Genomic DNA, 21,284 nt, shown 5'->3' on the forward strand with positions numbered 1-21,284 from the left:
CCTCTTTTTAAAAAGGGGGACCGGAGGGTGTGTTCCAACTATAGGGGGATCACACTTCTCAGCCTCCCCGGGAAAGTCTATGCCAGGGTTCTGGAGAGGAGAATACGGCCGATAGTAGAACCTCGGATTCAGGAGGAACAGTGTGGTTTTCGTCCGGGCCGTGGAACACTGGACCAGCTCTATACCCTCTACGGGGTGTTGGAGGGTTCATGGGAGTTTGCCCAACTAGTCCACATGTGTTTTGTGAATTTGGAGAAGGCATTCGACTGTGTCCCTCGCGGCGTCCTGTGGAGGGTGCTTCGGGAATATGGGGTCCTGGGTCCTTTGCTAAGGGCTGTCAGGTCCCTGTACGACCGAAGTAGGAGCTTGGTCCGCATTGCCGGCAGTAAGTCAGACTTGTTCCCAGTGCATGTTGGACTCCGGCAGGGCTGCCCTTTGTCACCGGTTCTGTTCATAATTTTTATGGACAGAATTTCTAGGCGCAGCCAGGGGCCGGAGGGTGTCAGGTTTGGGGACCACACGATTTCGTCTTTGCTCTTTGCGGATGATGTTGTCGTGTTGGCCCCTTCTAACCAGGACCTTCAGCATGCACTGGGACGGTTTGCAGCCGAGTGTGAAGCGGTGGGGATGAGAATCAGTACCTCCAAATCCAAGGCCATGGTCCTCAGGCGGAAAAGGGTGGCTTGCCCACTTCAGGTTGGTGGAGAGTGCTTGCCTCAAGTGGAGTAGTTTAAGTATCTAGGGGTCTTGTTCACGAGTGAGGGAAGGATGGAACGGGAGATTGACAGACGGATCGGTGCAGCTTCTGCAGTAATGCGGTCGCTGTATCGGTCTGTCGTGGTGAAGAAAGAGCTGAGCCACAAGGCGAAGCTCTCGATTTACCGGTCAATCTATGTTCCTACTCTCACCTATGGTCATGAGCTTTGGGTCATGACCGAAAGGACAAGATCCCGGATACAGGCGGCCGAAATGAGCTTTCTCCGCAGGGTGGCCGGGCGATCCCTTAGAGAGAGGGTGAGAAGCTCGGTCACCCGGGAGGAGCTCAGAGTAGAGCCGCTGCTTCTCCACATCGAGAGGGGTCAGCTGAGGTGGCTTGGGCATCTGTTTCAGATGCCTCCGGAACGCCTTCCTGGGAAGGTGTTCCGGTCCCGTCCCACCGGGAGGAGACCCCAGGGAAGACCTAGGACACGCTGGAGGGACTATGTCTCCCGGCTGGCCTGGGAACGCCTCGGTGTCCCCCCGGAAGAGCTGGAGGAAGTGTCTGGGGAGAGGGAAGTCTGGGCATCTCTGCTTAGACTGCTGCCCCGGCGACCTGGCCCTGGATGAAGCGGAAGAAGATGAATGAATGAATGAATGAATGAATATCAATCTAAATAAGTATCCATAGAGATGGATAGATGATCAATATATTTGTTTATTATCTGAATAATGAATCTATTTTTTTCATTCTGACAAAAGTCTAACTACCTCTATTAAATTGCCCTCTATTTATCTCTACAGATTCAAAACGTTTGATAGATGACCAATACTGACAGTAATATATGGATTTTGTCTCTATGGATTTTGTCAATCGGTCTACATGAATTCATAGAGAAAGAGGCATTAATTGTTCCTATGACAAAAATACTGATCATCTATCTCTATGGAATAGATAGATGATTTGTACACAGCTGGGCACCAAACCATTAATACGCTAATTGTTAATAAACGTAGTTATCATTTTCGTTAACGATTTGACATTTAAGTTAACAGTGAAAATCATTATCAAACTAATTAACTTCCATTACATTTAACAGTCTGCTAACCCAAAAACTTTAAAACACTCCAGAGTCTAAGGCAATTTTTGCTTCTGTTCAGAGTGGGAAACAAAACCAAATCTAATGCCTGCTGTGCTGAATATCTAGATGCTATTTTCAAATAAAAAATGTATTTCACTGCAGTAAGACTGCGCGTTAGGTCCTAGGTCAAGAGTGCAAAAAACACTACTGAACCCTCTTATTACCTGCGAGCAGCTATTCGTGTGTGGTAAACATAATGTGTGATTGGCCAACAAAGAATGTCTCTCTAGTATCCATCACTTGACATTAACCTTTTTGCTCACCAGCCACTGTGGCTAGTGGTTTTCCAAAGTTACTAGCCACTCAGCATTTTCACCAGCCACCATTTTGTTGTTGGGGAATTACGTTTTATTTGATAAAATCTGACTATGGTGTGCTAGATCTTAGCCTGTCTTGTTCACTGGTTGAGTCACTGTTAGGCAAAGGTGGTAACCCACTCTACTGGACGCCCCTCTGTGAAATCATTTATATAATGTGGCTACACACTTGAAAAAGACAACTATTATAGTGTTAAATTTGCCCTGTTATCCATGTCCACTTGAGCAGCTAAAGCACGCTACAATGTCCTCCCTAATATCAACCAAAATATGCAAGTCATATATTTATTCTTAACATAACCTACAACTATTAACGTTATTTAAAAAGAAATGGGAAATCACTGTATTTATTACAGCCTTGTCGAGTTATTTTTCCCCATCCTTGCCTTGACGCCACGTCGTTTATCATTCTTGACTTCCATCAGCTGTACTAGGCTCTGCTGCTGTCGCTTATCCAACGTCTTCAAGTTCATAGGTTAATATTGTTAGTAACTTAAATATGTTAATTATATATTTCTTTACTCTATATATTGCATATATAGCCTAATGTTTTTGGTGATTAGTACATACCCTAGTCTGATGGTCTTTTCACCAGTCATCTTCGCTTGCCTCGCGATCTCCCTTTAAAAACAAATCTGTAATTTTAGGCTACTATAAGTCACCTGAAAAGTTTTAAAACAATTTATGCGGATTAGATTTAGTTTTAGTTTATTATGTTTTAATGGAATATTTTGACATGCTTGTGTGTAAAAGAAAACTGGGATCCACTTGTTTTCCCGACATTACTCATCTCCTCGACGGCTGGACCCGTGTGGTCCTGTATGCAAGGTTGCCAGATTTCATCTCATCTCATCCCCCATCTCATCTTCATCCGCTTATCCTGTATCGGATCGCGGGGGCAGCAGCTCCAGCAGGGGACCCCAACTTCCCTTTCCCGAGCCACATTTGCCAGCTCTGACTGGGGGATCCCGAGGCGTTCCCAGGCCAGTGTCGAAATATAATCTCTCCCCCTGGTCCTGGGCCTACCCCGAGGTCTCCTCCCAGCTGGACGTGCCTGGAACACCTCCCTAGGGAGACGTCCTGGGGGCATCCTTACCAGATGCCCGAACCACCTCAACTGGCTCCTTTCGACGCAAAGGAGCAGCGGCTCTACTCCGAGTTCCTCACGGATGGCTGAGCTTCTCACCTTCTCACCTTTACTTGGGGGAATTCCTCATTCCCTACCCAGAGTTGGTACTCCATCGGTTTCCTGCTGCCAGATTTCATTAACCGTAAACTGAATTCTGCCGAAGACTCAATAAAAAATCGACCCGCCCAAGCCCATTAAAAATATAGCCCAATTTATTTGGACACTCAGAATGGAAAAAGTTTCCTCCAACCATCTTTTTAGGTGCAGTGTTTTGTTTTCTATATGAACGCAAAATCATGTTTTACCATGCCAACACACAGAGGCGGTGCGAGACTTTGGGAAGGCTGTTGCCTTTTTGCTATGAATGCAGGAAAAACCCTGTGTATAGATAAATAGAATGCCACCCGCAAAAGTTGCCAGTACGAGTGACCACGTTACACGCAACAGTGAAATTCTACCCAAATTTTGCGGGTGGGTGGGTGCCAATGTCAAGCCCTGCTAGTATCTGTGAAATTGATTGTTATGAGAGGGCGATTAAATGTGGTAACTTCAACATCACTTTACGTTGCCTCGCCTTGACGGAAAAGGACAAATGTAATGTCATTAGATGCTTTTAGAAGTTTTGAGTGTTTTTTTTATACACACAGCATTATAATTTTGTATCGAAAAATGGTTATTTATTATGTCCATGAACCCATGGAGATAGATACATGATCAATTCATTGAGATAATTTACTATCTGAAATAGTAATCTATATATCTCTATGGATTCATGTACATAAATAGATAACCAGTTCATAGAGGTACAAGATTATTAGAGATAGATTGATGACTTTTCCCGATAGAAATCTATGAATCTCTATAAATTGGTCATCCATCTATCTCTATGGATTTTTTGAGTTGGATAGATGACTTATTCTGATAAAAGTCTATCTATCTCTATGGATTCATAGAGCTAGATTGATGACCCTTTCCTAAAGATTGGTTTTGTTTTGAAATAACTTACCTACAGTTCATACAGATCATAAGTTTGCATACCCTGGCAGAAATTGTGAAATGTTGGTATTGATTTTGAAAATATGACTGATTGTGCAAAGAAACAGTCTTTTATTTAAGGATAGTGATCCTATGAAGCCATTGACTATCACATAGTTGTTTGGCTCCTTTTTAAATCATGATGATAACAGAAATCCCCCAAATTGCCCAGATTAATATATCATACCCTTGAATGTTTGGCCTTTTTACAGACACACAGTCTCTGCTTAGACTGCTGCCCCCGCGACCCGGCCCCGGATGAAGCGGAAGAAGATGGATGGATGGATGGACAAGGTGACACACACAGGTGAAGATGTTTTTCCTCCCCCCACGCAAACATCCACAACCTACACACAATGCACAACAAGGTAAGAATTACTGTTTTACTGCTATACTATAACAAAATATTGCATATGTGACAAATGAATTGGATTGAAATAACAACATAAGAGCGTTAACATGAACACATTATGCTCCTAGAAATGAACACCGCATACATTTCAGGTGTACATAGCAACAACTGTAATAACGTCATTTGTTAATTTGATTCCTTGGGTGTGGAGTCCGGTCCCTGTTGTAGTCTGTTAATCTAGTCTGTTAATCTAGTCTGTCATTTTATGTTTAATGTCCATTCCAATCACTGACTGCAATATACCGTACACATAATAAACCAAACAACAACATGGATTATGGCTGAGGTTCAGGACAGACAAAAACTTCGCTGGATATAACTTTATGTAGCTACGTAATAGGAAGACTACAATAAAACAGTTCTGGAGGATATTAGGATTTGTTCAGGATAGACAAACGCTTCACTGTCTACACGATTCTCTTGTCTTTTCTCTTGGGGTTGTGCCATGTTTTGCACTGCACATAGATTCACTGCTGAAGGTAATGTCTGTGACAAAATCTTTTTTGATTGTTGCCATTTGCAATTGTTTATGTGACGTCAAAGTGTCTTGTGTTTTAATCAGGGTAAAGCGAATGCCTGTGGTATCGGCTGAACTGAGAATTTTAGACTTTTATCAGGGTTCACGTCTTGGTGGATGATTACAGTCTTTCACAACCATTAACACATAATAACAGGTTTAATGATCAATATACACAAAGCAATTTTGCCAAATCCCAGGAGGAAGACTATGTACCCCAAGACAAAAGCAATGTTTACCTGTTTTCACACAAATCTCTGTTCCATAAAAAAAACATTGCAGACGAAATGGACAAGGCAGGGGAATAGGGAGTGATCTGTAATGACATTTGTGACAGTGTACTTCACTGGTTCCCAACCTGGGGTCCGCGCCCCCCTCGGGGGGTGCCAGAGTTCACAGGGGGTGCGCGGGAGCGTATCTCCTTTGAGGTGAATAAATATGCATAAAATGTCCCACTAATAATTTTATATAAAAAATATTTTTCAAAGTTTTTAAAAAATCATATGTTTACATTGCCAAGAAAAGGCAGTTAAAAAAGTATCTCAAATAAAAAATAATTATTTAAATTTTACGCACACACCGTCACTTGCTCAATGTGCTTGTCATCGTAACGGCAAAAACTGAAGAAAAATGGCAGAGAAACGTAAATGCGGTGATTCTTCATCAGAGGCAAAGAAAAAGTTTAGACACTATGACGAAACCTATATAAATTTTGGTTTTATTGAAGGCCAAGACAAGTCACGACCAGAATGTGTCTTCTGTGGTGAAAAACTCGCAAACGACAGCATGAAACCAAGCAAAATGAAAAGACATCAGGAAACGAAGCATCCAGAGACAATCGGCAAAGATAAGGAATTCCTAGTGAGAAAAAAAGAGATGGCTCTGTCAAAAAGGTCGACAGACATCAGAAAAGTATTCGAAAGAGCAGGTAGTGATTTACAGAAGGCCACTAAAGTTTCCTTTGAGTGTGCGCTGATGATTGCCAAGGCAAAAAAGCTGCATAATATCGGAGAGGAGTTAATCGCTGAACTACAGACTGATTCACTGTCAAAAAAGTACTTCCAGGAGAATGGATTCAAAAAGCTTTGGATAGCCAGGGGACCTGTTGTCGCACCTAAACTTGCAAAATATGCCATTACAAAGATCATTCTCCCTTTCAGTACAACCTACCTCTCTGAGACAGCCTTCAGTGCCCTTGTGGCTATAAAAACAAAGTCACGCAACAGACTGGAAGTCCACAGCGATTTTAGACTGGCCATCACTGGCATTACACCTGACATTCCATCACTAGTCAAAGGCATGCAAGCACAAGGTGGACATTAGCGTTATGTATTTGAGCTGACGTTATGATTAGCCTTGTAAAAAAAGGATCTGTGCATGCATGCATGTAAGTACAGCATTCTACCGTTCATATTTAACATTACGTTCATAACATTCAGTATTCCATGTTTATACACAAAATATTGGAAAAAAAAGAAACAACTGTGTTTTAATTTGTGTAAAAATTTTAATATTAGGCTAAAAGGAAACATTTGAAATTGAAGAAACATTTCCTCTGTATTCATGTAAAATGTCATTAAAAACATAAACTTATAAAATATACAGTGTGTGTGTGTGTGTGTGTGTGTGTGTGTGTTTTATGTGCATAGCATTAAAAAAAAAAAAAAAAAAAAAATATATATATATATATATAGCTGGGGGGGTCCAAGGATTGTTGAATATGTACATAGGGGTGGCCCCAAGAAAAAAGGTTGGGAACCACTGGTGTACTTGATCATGTTCTTTTACATGGTATGATAATGACGGAAGCTGGGCTTGGATTACAGCCAAACCTGATCCGTTCACTGTGGCATATATTTTCTGGACGTTCAGAAATAAAAACAGGTTACACTTGTACACTTATCAGACTATTGTGCAGAACAACATGTTTTCTGTACTGTGAATGCAGGACAGTACAGCAACATTATATGAATGTGAAAAATTCTAAAAACATGCTTTCACAGAGTGTTAGTAAAGAATGACCTGAGAAGTGGGTGAAAATCCCTGGCTAAATAATATACATAAAGCCGGCAGCTGCGGCAAAAACAACAGGCAAAACGAAAGACAAAAAAAAACCTGTCTAAATCCACTAACCTTTCCTTTTAGCCTTCTTGGACTGTATTTCGAGGGTTGATAAATTACAGTGCAAACCCCCCTCCATGAAATGAACAACTATTGTATTTCTGTATTTCCTGTAGACTTCAGCATTCTCTCTATACATAATATACAGTCTATAATAACATATGAACGCAAAATTCATAGCGTCTGTCCTGGAACACAATAGTTATTGATTCATTAATACATTTTAATATTAGTGTTTAAAGAAACCATGAAGGTTAATTTCTCAGTGCAGTAGAGGCCTTTTAGTTGGCCGGCCACTGTGTCATGCAAATTGTTACAAGCCTTTTAAATTATAGTGTAAATATCTGGATTTGGGCATAGTAAATTGTGATAAATAAAGATATTGTTGTACTTCAGTTAGTTAAGGAAGTTTTTGGTTTTGTTGGGGGTGTACACACACCATGCCTTGCAAAAGTGTTCAAAAATGACAAATGGTACATTAAAAATTTGTTCTTTATTTTTTGTAAACACTACCAATCAAATTAATATTTGGTGCCATTGGTTTGATACTGAAAAATATTAGATTTATTTTTAATAGTATGTAATATAAATATGCAGTATTCCTTTATTCCTGTTATTTTTCAGCTATCCTTCATCTGCCAAAGTTTATCTCAGGCACATGTTAATTCCTGGGACAAATTGCTGCAAGAGTGTGTGTGTTTGTGCAGAGGGCTGGTGTCAGGGACATTTCTTAAACTGATGCATTTTTACTGATTAAAGGACTGAGTCCCATTGTTTAGATAAGTAGAGGAATGTGGGAAAGGGGGATCTGGTATTTGTCTAAGGGGAAATTCTTGATTGGTATCAGCAGATTGTAGAGTTAATCGTAAATCTGCCTATCTGTAGATTGTCCAGATGCTTTAAGTCCTCCTCAAGGGTTGAGAAGGTTACCGAGGTGGGGGGAGGACAACAAGTGTCCTGTGTGAAGTCTAGGATATGTGATAGAACAAAGGGAATGTGTAGTATTGATATAAGACAGATGGGCAGCATCTTACCACACCCCCTTTCCTCCCTTATATACTGACGATTGTCCTGTACTAATTTAGAGATTATTTATTGTTACTTTGTAACCTGTGTATTCTCTCCTTTATTGTGTATTCTCTACTGTTTATTGTGCATTTCAGTTTTCCTCTGTCTTACCCCAATTTCGTAAATCGTTTTGACTTTAGAAATTGCCATCAAACTGGAAGTGCGTGTGTGTGTTCAGATTGGACATGGAGAAGGGCCCTCTCAACACATCTGTCCCTCCAGCAATCTCAAACAATCCACAGCCTGATGTGGAGACCTGACCTAGCATGAATACAATCACCTAAAGGATTATTAGGAACACCTGTTCAATTTCTCATTAATGCAATTATCTAATCAACCAATCACATGGCAGTTGCTTCAATGCATTTAGGGGTGTGGTCCTGGTCAAGACAATTTCCTGAACTCCAAACTGAATGTCAGAATGGGATAGAAAGGTGATTTAAGCAATTTTGAGCGTGGCATGGTTGTTGGTGCCAGATGGGCCGGTCTGAGTATTTCACAACCTGCTCAGTTACTGGGATTTTCACGCGCAACCATTTCTAGGATTTACAAAGAATGGTGTGAAACATCCAGTATGCGGCAGTCCTGTGGGCGAAAATGCCTTGTTGATGCTAGAGGTCAGAGGAGAATGGGCCGACTGATTGAAGCTGATAGAAGAGCAACTTTGACTGAAATAACCACTCGTTACAACCGAGGTATGCAGCAAAGCATTTGTGAAGCCACAACACGCACAACCTTGAGGCGAATGGGCTACAACAGCAGAAGACCCCACCGGGTACCACTCATCTCCACTACAAATAGGAAAAAGAGGCTACAATTTGCACGAGCTCACCATAATTGGACAGTTGAAGGCTGGAAGAATGTTACCTGGTCTGATGAGTCTCGATTTCTGTTGAGACATTCAGATGGTAGAGTCAGAATTTGGTGTAAACAGAATGAGAACATGGATCCATCATGCTTTGTTACCACTGTGCAGGCTGGTGGTGGTGTTGTAATGGTGTGGGGGATGTTTTCTTGGCACACTTTAGGCCCCTTAGTGCCAATTGGGCGAAAGGGGGTCAAACACAGTATTAGTATGGTGTTCCTAATAATACTTTAGGTGTGTGTACATAGGTTGTTTTTGTGCATCATGCGTGTGGAACAATTGTCTGTTTATTTTGACCTGACCAATAGGATGCCAGTTATTATAGTCCGCCTAATTGGTTGCAGAAATAATATTTTGGAAAATCGTGATGATGGAGGAGGCAATATTAATAGAAGTCTTTGGGTGCAATAATTGATTGTCATTTTTTTTATGTTGCCGTTCATATTGCTGGCATAGTAGTAAATCAAACAAATTGTCAGATCTTTGCTTTTACCTACTGTGGAAAATTTTGCCCATTGTGATGCAGAATGCATCACAGTGTGATTTCATAAAGTTAATTTTCATTACTGCAGCAGTGCTTATAATGGAAACTATAAGCATCACAAAGGATTCCTCCCTGTCACCTGAATGCTATCCTCATTTGCTTCACATTCCTTCAAAGAGCACCTAAGTAGTTTATGTCTATTCATTTACTTTCATTTTTAGAAGAAACTCTAGATCAAGATATGATTGTCTTAGTGGACTTATGAGCACAGATGGGTAATGCTCAGAGCCCAACTGCCTCCAAAGGCCAACCTTTGCATATTAAGGAAAGTCTTAGCGGAAAGAAGGTGAAGACCCATCCAATTGTGGCTGCCTTCCAGCTTTTTCTAACGCTCACCTGTTGTGGGGTCAGCTGTGAATACAAGAAAGAAAATATAGCTCACTGGTTTCCACTGGTACAGTAGGTCATGACCTTCAGCTAGAAGGAACAGAAAAAACCATCAGACTAGATCATGCAAGCCCAGACAGCAGATCATGGAAAACACATCAGTAGAAAAACAACCAGATCTCGAATGTCAGTCCCTTCTGGCACAACCAAAACTCCAGTCGAGGAGATCAGCATTGTCCCTGAGTCGTTTGCTAACATGTCTTTCTCGCAGCCTGGAATGTGCTGCTGCAAAATGCCTTTCCTGATTTACACAGACAGAACTTCAACCTCACTGCTCACAACCTCGCAGCTGCTAATTCCACATCTCACTGTCTTCAATGCGGTAAATAAGAGAAACAACCAGATATCAATCATCAGTTCCTCCGGGCCTAACCAAAACATAATTTGAGGAGATCAGCAATTTCTTTGAGTTGTCTGAAACTAAATCAAGATCTCCAACATCAGTTCCTCCTGGCAGAACCAAAACTCCAGTCGAGGAGCTCAGCATTGTCCCTGAGTCGACTCTAACCGGGTTTGTCTCCCAGTGTCCGTGCTCCATGTCCTGCTGCTCACTGCCTTCCCTGCTTCACTATGGAGGTCCCCAGATGATCAAAAATGCAACTTCAACCTCATCCAGCTCAACGACCTCACAGCTGCCCATCCCGCTTCTCACTGTCGTCATTGTGGAAGAGCAGAAAAACAACCAGATGTTCAACATCAGATCGTCCTGGCAAAAGTTATTCTGTTAGTATATACAGTGACCTCCACTAATAGTGGCTCCCTTGGCAAATATGAGCACAACAGGAAAACCTTTGCTTGCTGTTTATCCTCTTGGTCTTTCATTTAAAATATTCACATAAATCTAACCTTCAATTTAAGTATATTTATTTAAAAAAATGGAATAAATCCTTTTCTCCAAAACCTGGGTCACAAACGTGTTGGTATACCTAGAAGTTCTTACAAATAAAATCTAACCAAAGTATATTCCTGTTTGTATTTTACATTCTTAGTTTACCTGGGTGATTAGAAACACTTAAGTGGTTAGCCGTGACTACATCAAGTACCAGCAGATATTAAATCAAAACCAGACTGCCTCTGCCAAGAGTTTAAATTGGGCTCAATACAATTTAGTGTACTAAAGTACAACAAAAGTGGTTACAAAATAATACACTTTAGGTATACAAGATTTTCCTTTCAGTTGCCTGCTGAGTGTAACTGTTGAAATTACAATGAGGACAAAAGACAAGTGTTAATTTGTACGTGCAAAGATCCAGGAGTGTCCAGAAATGTCCAGAGCTGGTTTATATCATTACTTATTATTACTTATTATCACTACAGACCCTTTTGTGTTCTTCTTATTGTTGATGCATACTTAGTAACCTGAGAGGCCGCAATGGGTGGTCTGCAAATATCCAGATGTTATGTTTTGTTTGGCCTGATTTATTATTACCTGATATATAATTTTTATTTTGGCTCTTGGGCATATTTTGTAAGGACGTTCACTTCTAGAGCAAGTGTCATGTTAAATGCTCTCCATTTGTAAATTATTTTCCTCACAGTGGACTGCTGGAGCGCAACTCATTTTGAGATGGTTTTATAGCCTTCCCCCAGACTGATGTGCTCTCAATAACCTCTTCCTGGTGTCCTCTGAGATCTCCATTCCTCTCGGCATGGTGTGTTTTGCATACACCTGTACGGGTTCACCAAACTGACCAGGTTTCTTGTCTCTATTATTTCCGATTTGCACAAGTGGATCACATACTTTCAAGCGGTACTGTATACTTCATGGCATGGTCAGATTGATAGCATTCAGGCTGTTTGTGAATATGGTATTAGTGATGGCACATGGAGATCAGTACAGTGTAATGACCATTGACAGGGACATTCATATTTTAAACTCAACAAAAGTCCACCACTGCACAGCATTGTCATTTTTGCCAATTTTCTTTAAAATATTGTGTCATTTTGGTTGTTATGATAGTGCCCACTGATTTTGAAGTCCTTTTGATATCTATAGGAAATTAGTGGGCTCAGTGTTTCCTCCTCACCACTGTTTTATTCATACACCAGCTGTCAACAGAGGTGGCTGAAATCCAGCTCATCATCATTCAAGGAATGTCACCTCAAAACATCGCCATGGAAATGTTTTAATTATGTGGGCATTTAGGAAGAAAATACCTCATTTTGTGTTTTTATACTGTATAGAAAAACAGAAACAAAAATGATGTACCTATTTCAAAGGAGGTTTCATGATTAATTCTATATTTAAGACAGGGGTTGTTGGCAATATTGAATAGCAGTTGCTGTAGTTTTTAAGAGGTACAGACAAATGTGACCACTTAAACCAGCATATCAATCTGATGTCAAAAGTCTTTGTTGTTTATATAGTCCATTTCATCTCCCTCAATTTTATATCAGAGATGCTACTGTTTAAAAAAAGCTGATTACAAATATATGTCCTATTTGATCATTCTCACCAGGGGCCAACTTCAGTGAAGGATTATTATTAACTAATCACACATTTATTATATTACATTGATGATTACATTAATGATTTGGTATCGTTAGTATTTGTACATTTAAATCAAGGAGAATAACACTGAGTGGAAAAGTATTTATTTCACTGTAAAAAGTATGCGCATTTGCTATTTAATGTAACAGTTTTTGTGTGTTGTTTAGGTGAGTTGATACATTTTTATTTTGTAGTCTTGCAAATTCATGTAGGTCAGCTATGCTGACAGCATTATGGAGTTTTTGAGCGCTGGCTATCATCTCAAAATGCTGAGTTGAGCCTACATCGACCTTTAAAACATCTTAGAAATTAGATTGGAGCGGAAACGGTCTGATTTCTCACAGTCGCCCCTGAGGACGCTATTGATCCAAGGCATGTAGGCAGACAGCTTCATGTAAACAGCATATTTCTCCACACCACAAGTCTTATCGAAGGACAGGATCCCTGCAGCGTACACACTGCCATCTTTGGGGTCTTGGACTGCCAGAGCACCACCTCCATCCCCAAAGCACACATTTTCATTGAACTCGCTGGCTTCTGTACAGAACATGTTCTCATCTACCATTGGTTTGCTGGTCAGCTGGCCTTTCTTGATATACTCTTCCATGCAGGAGCTGTGAGAAGCCACAGGCACCACAATGTGTTTCAGAGACTTAGCGGGTGTGAATGACACCCCCCAGCCCCAGCCTGTGATGATGCCTTCCACCCCGGCTTCCTCAACTAGGTCCTGACCTCTCCCCGGAAGAGGGATGGACATCACATCTTTGTTCATGGGGACTGGCTCCTTTAGCTGTATCAGAGCCAGGTCATTGTCCCAGTCTGACTTGTTCTGGAAGCCTGGATGTAGAACCACCTAGACAGAGAAAGGGAATGATTCACAGGACCTCTTTTCGATGTAGAATAGTTACATCTGTAAGACTAAAGAGGATGTTGTACTTGTAGATGTAGTTGCAGTTGAAAAAGCCCAGTGCCGTCCTGCTTGGTTAAAAGTGTTGGACTGTTGTGTGATTGAGTTGTTATAGGCAGACTAGCTCACCTTTTCCACAGAAACCTCTTTAGAGGCATTGGCTTGGTCGTATCGCGTGATGCCCAGGAATACCTTGGGGATTATTGGCTTTTTCCCCTGAGTGTGCTCACGACTTTTTCTGACAAACAGGTTTCTACCAGCAGTCAGGACCCAGCGGTCAGAGATGAGAGCTCCCCCCGCAAAACCACCATCCAGGATACTGTCATTCAGGTAGACCATGGCCTGCCAGGGAACATGGGGGGACAGGAGGCCGCCGATCATACGCCTGGAGCGAAGTGACTCTGTCACGTGGCCTGGCCGAGAAAAACGACAACATTGAATTTGAGATCTATATCTGTTCAAGCTGCTTTAGACAATGTTTGAAACACCCCACAAAAAATGTGGCACACAACACTGTGCAATTCAAAAAACTGTGCAAGAGTTTTACAGTATTACTTTATAAATGCATTTTTCTCAGTACAATTCCAGCCAGTTTGAGTGTTGCTACAATCAGCCATATTTTCTTGAATACCCACTGCATTTTATAATTGCTTTATGGAAACGTTTAGCATTGACCTGACAAAAGCATAATCTTAAATTATTTCCAAGAGTTAAGTGTTGTCATGACATGAGCGAGACAAGGGTACCTCTAAAATATCACAGAATTACCTGGAGGTCACAACACACGAAGCCTTGATTACAATGGGATTACTATCATTGTTCTTGTCATATTCTCCACGTAATGCTTTACAAGAGGTGTGCTTTTTCTATTTTAAAGGAAATTGCTGAAATGCTGTGGTTATAGTGTGGGAGAAGCAAACAGTATGCAGTTATTCACTATTTGTTTGGCTAGTGGAACTCAAGGATATAATGCATGAGCACCTGTTAATATATAGGTGTCCACCAGTGAGAATGACTGAAATATCACATTTCAGATGGAATAATTGCTATGATGTGATTTGCAGCTATAGCTTTCATGCTTAATAGATTTAAACTATTCAGCATAGATGAAGCTCCTTCCATGTTTGCCTTCTCTATAATCGCATTCATCTATACGTTTTTTTATTTTATTTTGAGCAGCGAATGGTGAGATTTCTAACTTTTTCTTGGCACCGAGCTTCTGCTTTCCATCCCTCAGATTCCATTTAAACAGAGGGCAAGGGGATTATTATATGAACAGCTTGTGTGTACTTGGCTCACAATGGGAGCAGTAGTCTGAGGGGAGTCTTTAGTGAAGACTGGCCTCAGAATATCAGCTTAGTATTAGAAATGAGGATATCCTAACACAAACCAATGTTAGAATGCTATTCAGTGACTACAGCTCAGCATCCAACACCATTATACTCACCAACCTAATCACTAGTCTCAGGAACTGAAAACCTCCCCCTGCAACTGGATCCTGGACATCCTGACGGGCCGCTCACAGACTATGAGGGTTGGCACCAAGACGTCCACCATATTTACCCACAACATAGGGGGCCCTCAGGTGTATTTACTTAGTCCCCTACGCTACCCCTTGCTCACCAACCAATGGTCTTGAACTCACTTCAAAAGGATCAAGTCTGCGTACATCACAATGTTGGTCGGCCTAATTACTGACAACCTGTGCCTCAGCGTCAGTGAGATCAAGGAGCTGGTGATGGGTTACAGGAAATTGAGAGGCGAGAATGCACACCTCTACAAAAAAGAGCTGAATTGGAGCGGGTAGAAAGCTTCAAGTTCCTTTTGGTTAACATTAATAACAAATGGACATGGTGTACACACACTAAGTCAGTGGCAACGAGAGTGCATCAGAGCCTCTTCCCCCTCAGGAGGCTGAAACGATATGACCTGGGCCCAAGAGCCTTGAACAGTTCTACAGCTGCACCATGGAGGGCATCCTGACCGTCTGCATCGCCACTTGATATGACAACTGCACCGCGCTCCATCACAAAACGCTTCGGAGGGTGGTGGGAACGTCCGAGTTCAGCCCCAAGGCCAAGCTCCCTCCCATCCCGAACCCTATTCCTGGCAGTGTCAGAGAAAGAGCCTAACAATTGTGAAAGAACCCAACCACACAAGCTAGAGAATATTCCCTATACTAGCCCAATGGTAGCCAGTCATGGCAGTGTCTGATGCCTGTGACCATCAGAACCTCACACAGCCTCTACCCCAATGTCATAACGTTTAGTACAAAGGCTGCCAACTGAAAGATTTTCAATATAAACTTATTATCAGATCTCACTATTGCACTATCCCTCAAGTACTGAATATACGCACAGACTGTTTGCCCACACTCCCTAAAACACTGGTTGGATCTTTTTGTTCAAATGTCGTCTAAATTATTTGTGTCCTCAATCCTACAGTATGTTTACATTTCAATTACATTTGAAGAAGTGAGCTTGTACTGTCTTAAGGCAGGGAGTTTACTGTGTGTCTGTTAATATCTACCTGAATTGTGTACCACCTGAGCATCTTCCAGATAGACATAGGAAAAGATGAGTAACACTACCAGGGGCAACCTAGGGACAGCAGGAACACATAAGTAGACAGACACAAACACACACACACACACACACACACACAAACAAAGAGCCAACCTACAGACAGATCTCAAACACTCACAAGTACCACAGATAATTGTTACTTTTATTAAGGGTCAATCGACCTGGATGTTGACTTGAGAACTTGAAGAAGTTTCAGATGCACTCACTATTGTAACTTGCTGTAGATTAGAGCATGTGCCAAATAACTTAAATGTAAAATGTAAATGAACTGGTATTTTGTCTCAATATGTTACATTCAGCTCATTGCTTGCATAGTTTTTAGGTGAACAGATTTGAACACATTATCTACATTTCTTGTCCTTCTAAAGTCTACCAAGTCATAGAATAACTCTAATAAAGCAGTTGGTTAACTTGCTTTTTTAGAATGCAACTAAGGGTTTGATGAGCAAAGAATATAAAAATTAGAACATACCACATTTTGATGAAAATATCTGTTAATACCCTTTGTGCTATTTCTCCTCTGGAAAGACTCTTGTTTGACAAAGGCCTTATATCTGTGGAAGATAACTCATTCCTTGTCTGCCCACCAATGGGGGTTTTTATGGGCACAGAGTTTTGATTATAATTCCGAAAATCAACCTCATTGTGAAATATCGGTGAATGCCAGCTCATTTTGTGAATAATGTCCAAAGTCTAACCTTGGCTCCAGTAAGAGTTCAACCACAGACACGTAGGTTTAGGGTCTCTGATGGACGGATACAGTTCGGGTATAGAATTAGAACAGAACAAGGAAATCTACAATTTGTGTCTGACTGGCATATTGCAAGCCCATTTTGTTATCATGGTGTTCATTTCAATCATTATTTCCCATTATGTTTTTCTTGTTAGTGTACCTCAATAAAAACATTATTTTGTTTCTTGTCCATAATGAGGATGTTTTTCCTGATTTCAGTGAATTATAAGCGCTGAAAGTGAAAAGTAATTAGCTGTTTATTATTTAACATCATGAAAATATACACCTGCCTTGGAAATACACTGTAGAAAAGCCTCAACCAATCACTCAGTGTTATTCTGTTAGCTGGGTGGACTTGAGAAGGGCAGTTTATTTAGATCATTATGTGGAAACATTTATTTATTTAGTTTTTGGACAAAATATAAATAATCTAGTATTGCAGCCTTAGAAAAGTGCATATTAACTCAACAAACTTGGCTCTAAGTGAGATGGTTGATTATAATTGCAAATCTGTGTTTGCTGAAAACCAGCATCATTTCCCAGGATGATCTGGTTTAGGGTTTTTTTCAGAAAAGTTTCAAAACTTGTGTACAAATGAACAGGAACTTTTTAAATACCAGTTTGCGAAATCATGTGCATTGCAGTAGAATGTTCATCAAGGCTGAATGAGCATGTAGAAAGCTAAGTAAACAAGTACCTTGTGCCAAGCTTTTTGGCTCTCAACAACAGTAGGAAAATACGTCCTTGCAATCTAATCTTATTGTAGTTTTGAAGGAATGAATTGCAGGATTACGTGACTTTTTTCCACTGGGCGATCCTAATCATTATTTAAAGGTCACCAGGACAGGGACAACTGTTGAAAACAGACTACATAATATCACAAAAAACTTTTGACTTGAGAAACATCTCAATATTAATTTTATTGCATTCAAGGGGAAAAAATACTTCATAAGGTTCACATGGTTGTAATCTAATATATGTTTTCTTTCAAATCTACCACCTATTCTCACATTTGTATTGTACGCCCATATTTCCAAAAAAGATTGGACGTTGTGTAAAATGCAAATGAAAACAGAATGCAATGATGTACAAATCATTTATCCCTTTGTTTAATTGAAAATAATACAAAGGCAACATATCAAATGTTGAAATGTTATTATATTTTGGAAAAATACATGCTCATGGGTTTATTCTTTGCATGGTTGAGTTTCGACTTGCATTTGTTGACAGTTTTACACTTCGCCTCAGTCCATCTTAAATGAGCTCAGACTCAGAGAAGGTGCTAGCATTTCTGGATCTTGTTTATATTTGGTTTCTTTACATGGTAGTGTTTTAACTTGCATTTGTGAATGGTTTTCGGAAGTGTTTCCACTACAGAATCATGTCTGTTCTTAATGCAGTGCCCCCTGAGGACCCGAAGATCACAGGCCATCTAGTATTGGTTTTCAGCCTTGTCAAATGCATACAGAGATATCTCCGGATTCTCTGAAACGTTGCCTCTGTCACAACTTTTTGAGACATGTTGCTAGCATCAGATTGAAAGTGGGCATATATTATTCAAGAAACAATAAAATGTCTTAGTTTCAACATTTGATATGTTGTCTTTGTATTATTTAGTACTTTTTTGGTATTTTCTATTGAATATAGGGTTTAAATTATTTGCACAGCATTGCATTCTGTTTTTATTTACATTTTACACAGCATCCCAACTTTTTTGGAAATGGGGTTGTAGTATCCAATACGTAATTACACACATGATTCACCGCAGCAACTTCCAGTGGGCCTATAATTACTTTTTGGTACTGGTAAATAAACAAAAACACACAAGAGAAAATCATTGGGAAGATGCCGAATCTATGAGTGCGAGTACTTTGACAACAAAACACTATTTGTGAAGTACTCCATTTCACATAAAATCTTTCCCCAATACACTACATATTATCATTAGCATTTTTAAGTATATGAATGGCGGAAATCTTACAAATGCCTACTTTCATTCTAATAACCAGTCAGTAGTGAAGTAATTTGTTCATAACGTCCATCCTCCTGGTTGTCATTAGAACATTTGTGTTCGATACCTTATTGATGAACCTAACTAATTGAAAGCTTTCATAAAGATGAAGGTGGAGATACAATTTAAATGAGTCAAGTAAATCTGGAATTCTTGTACCAGTACGATACTTGTCCAGATATAACAGAAGAAAAATCATTATAGTTGAAAAATAAATGTTTCTGTATTAGTTCATTTTAAAATGCAAATGTAGAGGATTTCTATTTCTATGTTTGTCATTTATGTTTTATTTGATTGATGAAAGACAGTGGGAAAGATATGCTCAAAATAACAGTGGACCAGATTGGAACTAATGCCTCAATGGGATATGTGGACAAGCCGCATTGGTTTCAAAGTCTAAACCAACCTGCTTACTTACCAGCCTACCCGTATGCCTTGCTCTGTCATGCTATTGATGCCTAAGAGCTGTCATGGTTGCTGGATGCGCTGGATGTTACATAATACTAGCAGCGTCATTATGGCTCAATGTCACACTCTCGCAAACATGAACTGTCCTTTAGCCTTGACTTCCTCCCAGGCAAGAACCAAGAGTGCTGTGTTTCATTTATTGTTGAGTCATTCAGTTGACACTCCTATTCTCAGTGCCTTACATCTTAAGATTAAGTTTGAACAGCATGCATTTAGTGCCTATTATCCTTTAAAAACATTGATATGTGTTTCTTATGATTTGGAAGCTGCGGATGATTAGATATGTTGGCCAGATTGGGCATTTAGCCTGGATACTGGGGTATAGCCTGCATACTATTCTTATGATAACTGACGTGTGGTCTTTAGTGACCACGTAGAGTCAGGACACCTGCTTAACCTTCCATCCAAAATACTCCTCCAAACGCAGGACAATGTCACCTTCACTTCCCTGGGACATTGGGGGTAAGTTTTTAAAGTCAAGGGTCCCGACAACGCTAGTTTGCCTGTGTGTGTGAGAAATACTGTTCTTAGCGAGGGTTTTGAAAAATAACTGTGTACATCGATTCCAATGTCCAGGCCAGGGTTTCTCATTAGTGGCCGTCTGTAGGGTTGGATTTTCAATTAACCATTAATCACCTGGATCTAATACTGTTTACTTTCCACAGTGCACAGGCATATTAGACAACAGCTCACACTGACCCAAGCAGGGGAAGAGCTGGATTGGTACGGTGTTACCAAACGTCTCTCTTCAGCCTTCTCTATAAGCACTTTCATGTTGCTGACTGAACCATACATTCTGCATCCTTTCTACTCCTGCTGCATGCTGTACAGATGGAGGAAATTAAGCACGTATGTCTGTCTACATAAAGGTCTTGTAGACACAATCCACTGGGCAAAAACGGATTCAATCAACAAAAGAAAAGTAATTTCAACACAATTAAACCAGGAGGCCTGTCCCCGGCTGGAGATGTCCTCTGAAATGTCCCTTTTTTTAACTGTGCATTAAAAACAGACTGCAAAGTGAAATTATATTTAACGTGGCAAGACCAGGCAGCAGGGCCTACCGGTTGATGTCTCAATCCTGTTGTGCTTGTTTTGGCCAACAGAGGGGGCTGCTTGCTATATCATTCACTCTTCTACTATTCGCTCCCGCTAGGTTTAGAGATAACTGCTGTGGAAAACTCGGCCAGAAGCTATCAGGTGTCAAGTGAATGCACAACATAATCAAAAACGTATTTTATACGTTAATATTGCTTTATATTTAGTTCTTGCTATATCTTTGCTGTGTATACATTTTTCTCCTTAAATTCTCACTGCATAGTTGTGAGAATTTATAACTCTACTAATTGCTGCTAGTTTACACTGTTACTGTATGTATATTATGGTCATACTTGCCATATCTACAGCTCCGGAAAAAAGACCACTGCACCTTTTTATTTCCTTTCTTAAAAAGTCGAAAAGGAAAGTTTTGAGTGAGGAACAGAAGCGTTCAATCTGCAGTGGGTTCTAAATTTGAACCCTTCTGTTCCTCACTCAAATCCTTCCTTTTCAACTTTTTTGGAAAGTTAAGTAAAAGGTGCAGTGGTCTCTTAATTTTTTCTGGAGCTGTATGTGTTCAATAATACTACCCATATTGTTGCTAGTTTACAGTACTGTTTTCGGGCGATGGAAAGAGACTTTGTTTTGCCTGCCAAGTGGGAGTTCCCATATTCTTGTCACATCATGTGAAAACTATCAATATAAGTGTGAAAATATGTTTAGACATTTTTATGGATTACATTAGCATAATGTTTTCTGTTAGAGAGTGGAGAGGAAGGACAGGAGGAAGACCAGACAGGAGGAAGACCAGACAGGAG

General features: G+C 40.4%; 2 protein-coding genes and 1 long non-coding RNA gene across 4 annotated transcripts in view; 2 read left to right on the forward strand and 1 right to left on the reverse strand.

The window, feature by feature from the left end:
• The first annotated feature begins 4,642 nt into the window (after positions 1–4,642).
• LOC105030776 (adenosine receptor A3-like) overlaps positions 4,643–21,284 on the forward strand; it is a 37,182-nt gene continuing 20,540 nt past the window's right edge. Inside the window, exon 1 of the mRNA XM_010904858.3 lies at positions 4,643–4,687. The gene's annotated coding sequence lies outside the window, so the exon portion shown is untranslated. The remainder of the gene's footprint in view (positions 4,688–21,284) is intronic.
• Positions 12,812–16,804, reverse strand: hp (haptoglobin). The gene is made up of 4 exons (XM_010904843.5): positions 16,689–16,804; positions 16,161–16,231; positions 13,761–14,044; positions 12,812–13,577 (listed from the first exon to the last, which is right to left on the reverse strand). Exons 1-4 carry the CDS (start codon positions 16,691–16,693, stop codon positions 13,017–13,019), a joined length of 921 nt encoding a protein of 306 aa, XP_010903145.2. The 5' UTR covers positions 16,694–16,804; the 3' UTR covers positions 12,812–13,016.
• LOC109616388 lies at positions 19,520–21,282 on the forward strand. 2 transcript variants are annotated; one of them, XR_002197512.1, is made up of 3 exons: positions 19,520–19,890; positions 20,094–20,277; positions 21,230–21,282. It is a non-coding gene; the product is annotated as an uncharacterized LOC109616388 (long non-coding RNA). The 2 variants fall into 2 exon arrangements; XR_002197511.1 differs by having other exon boundaries at positions 20,094–20,350; positions 21,230–21,279.

Source organism: Esox lucius, chromosome 2 (assembly GCF_011004845.1).
Source record: "Esox lucius isolate fEsoLuc1 chromosome 2, fEsoLuc1.pri, whole genome shotgun sequence".
Taxonomy (NCBI): Eukaryota; Metazoa; Chordata; class Actinopteri; order Esociformes; family Esocidae; genus Esox; species Esox lucius.

Coding starts and splice junctions, on each gene's coding strand:
- hp (XM_010904843.5), bottom strand. Junction 14,045..16,160: donor TCAGGTGGTACACAATTCAG/GTAGATATTAAC, acceptor TTTCTCGGCCAG/GCCACGTGACAGAGTCACTT. Junction 13,578..13,760: donor AAGAGGTTTCTGTGGAAAAG/GTGAGCTAGTCT, acceptor TTCTCTGTCTAG/GTGGTTCTACATCCAGGCTT.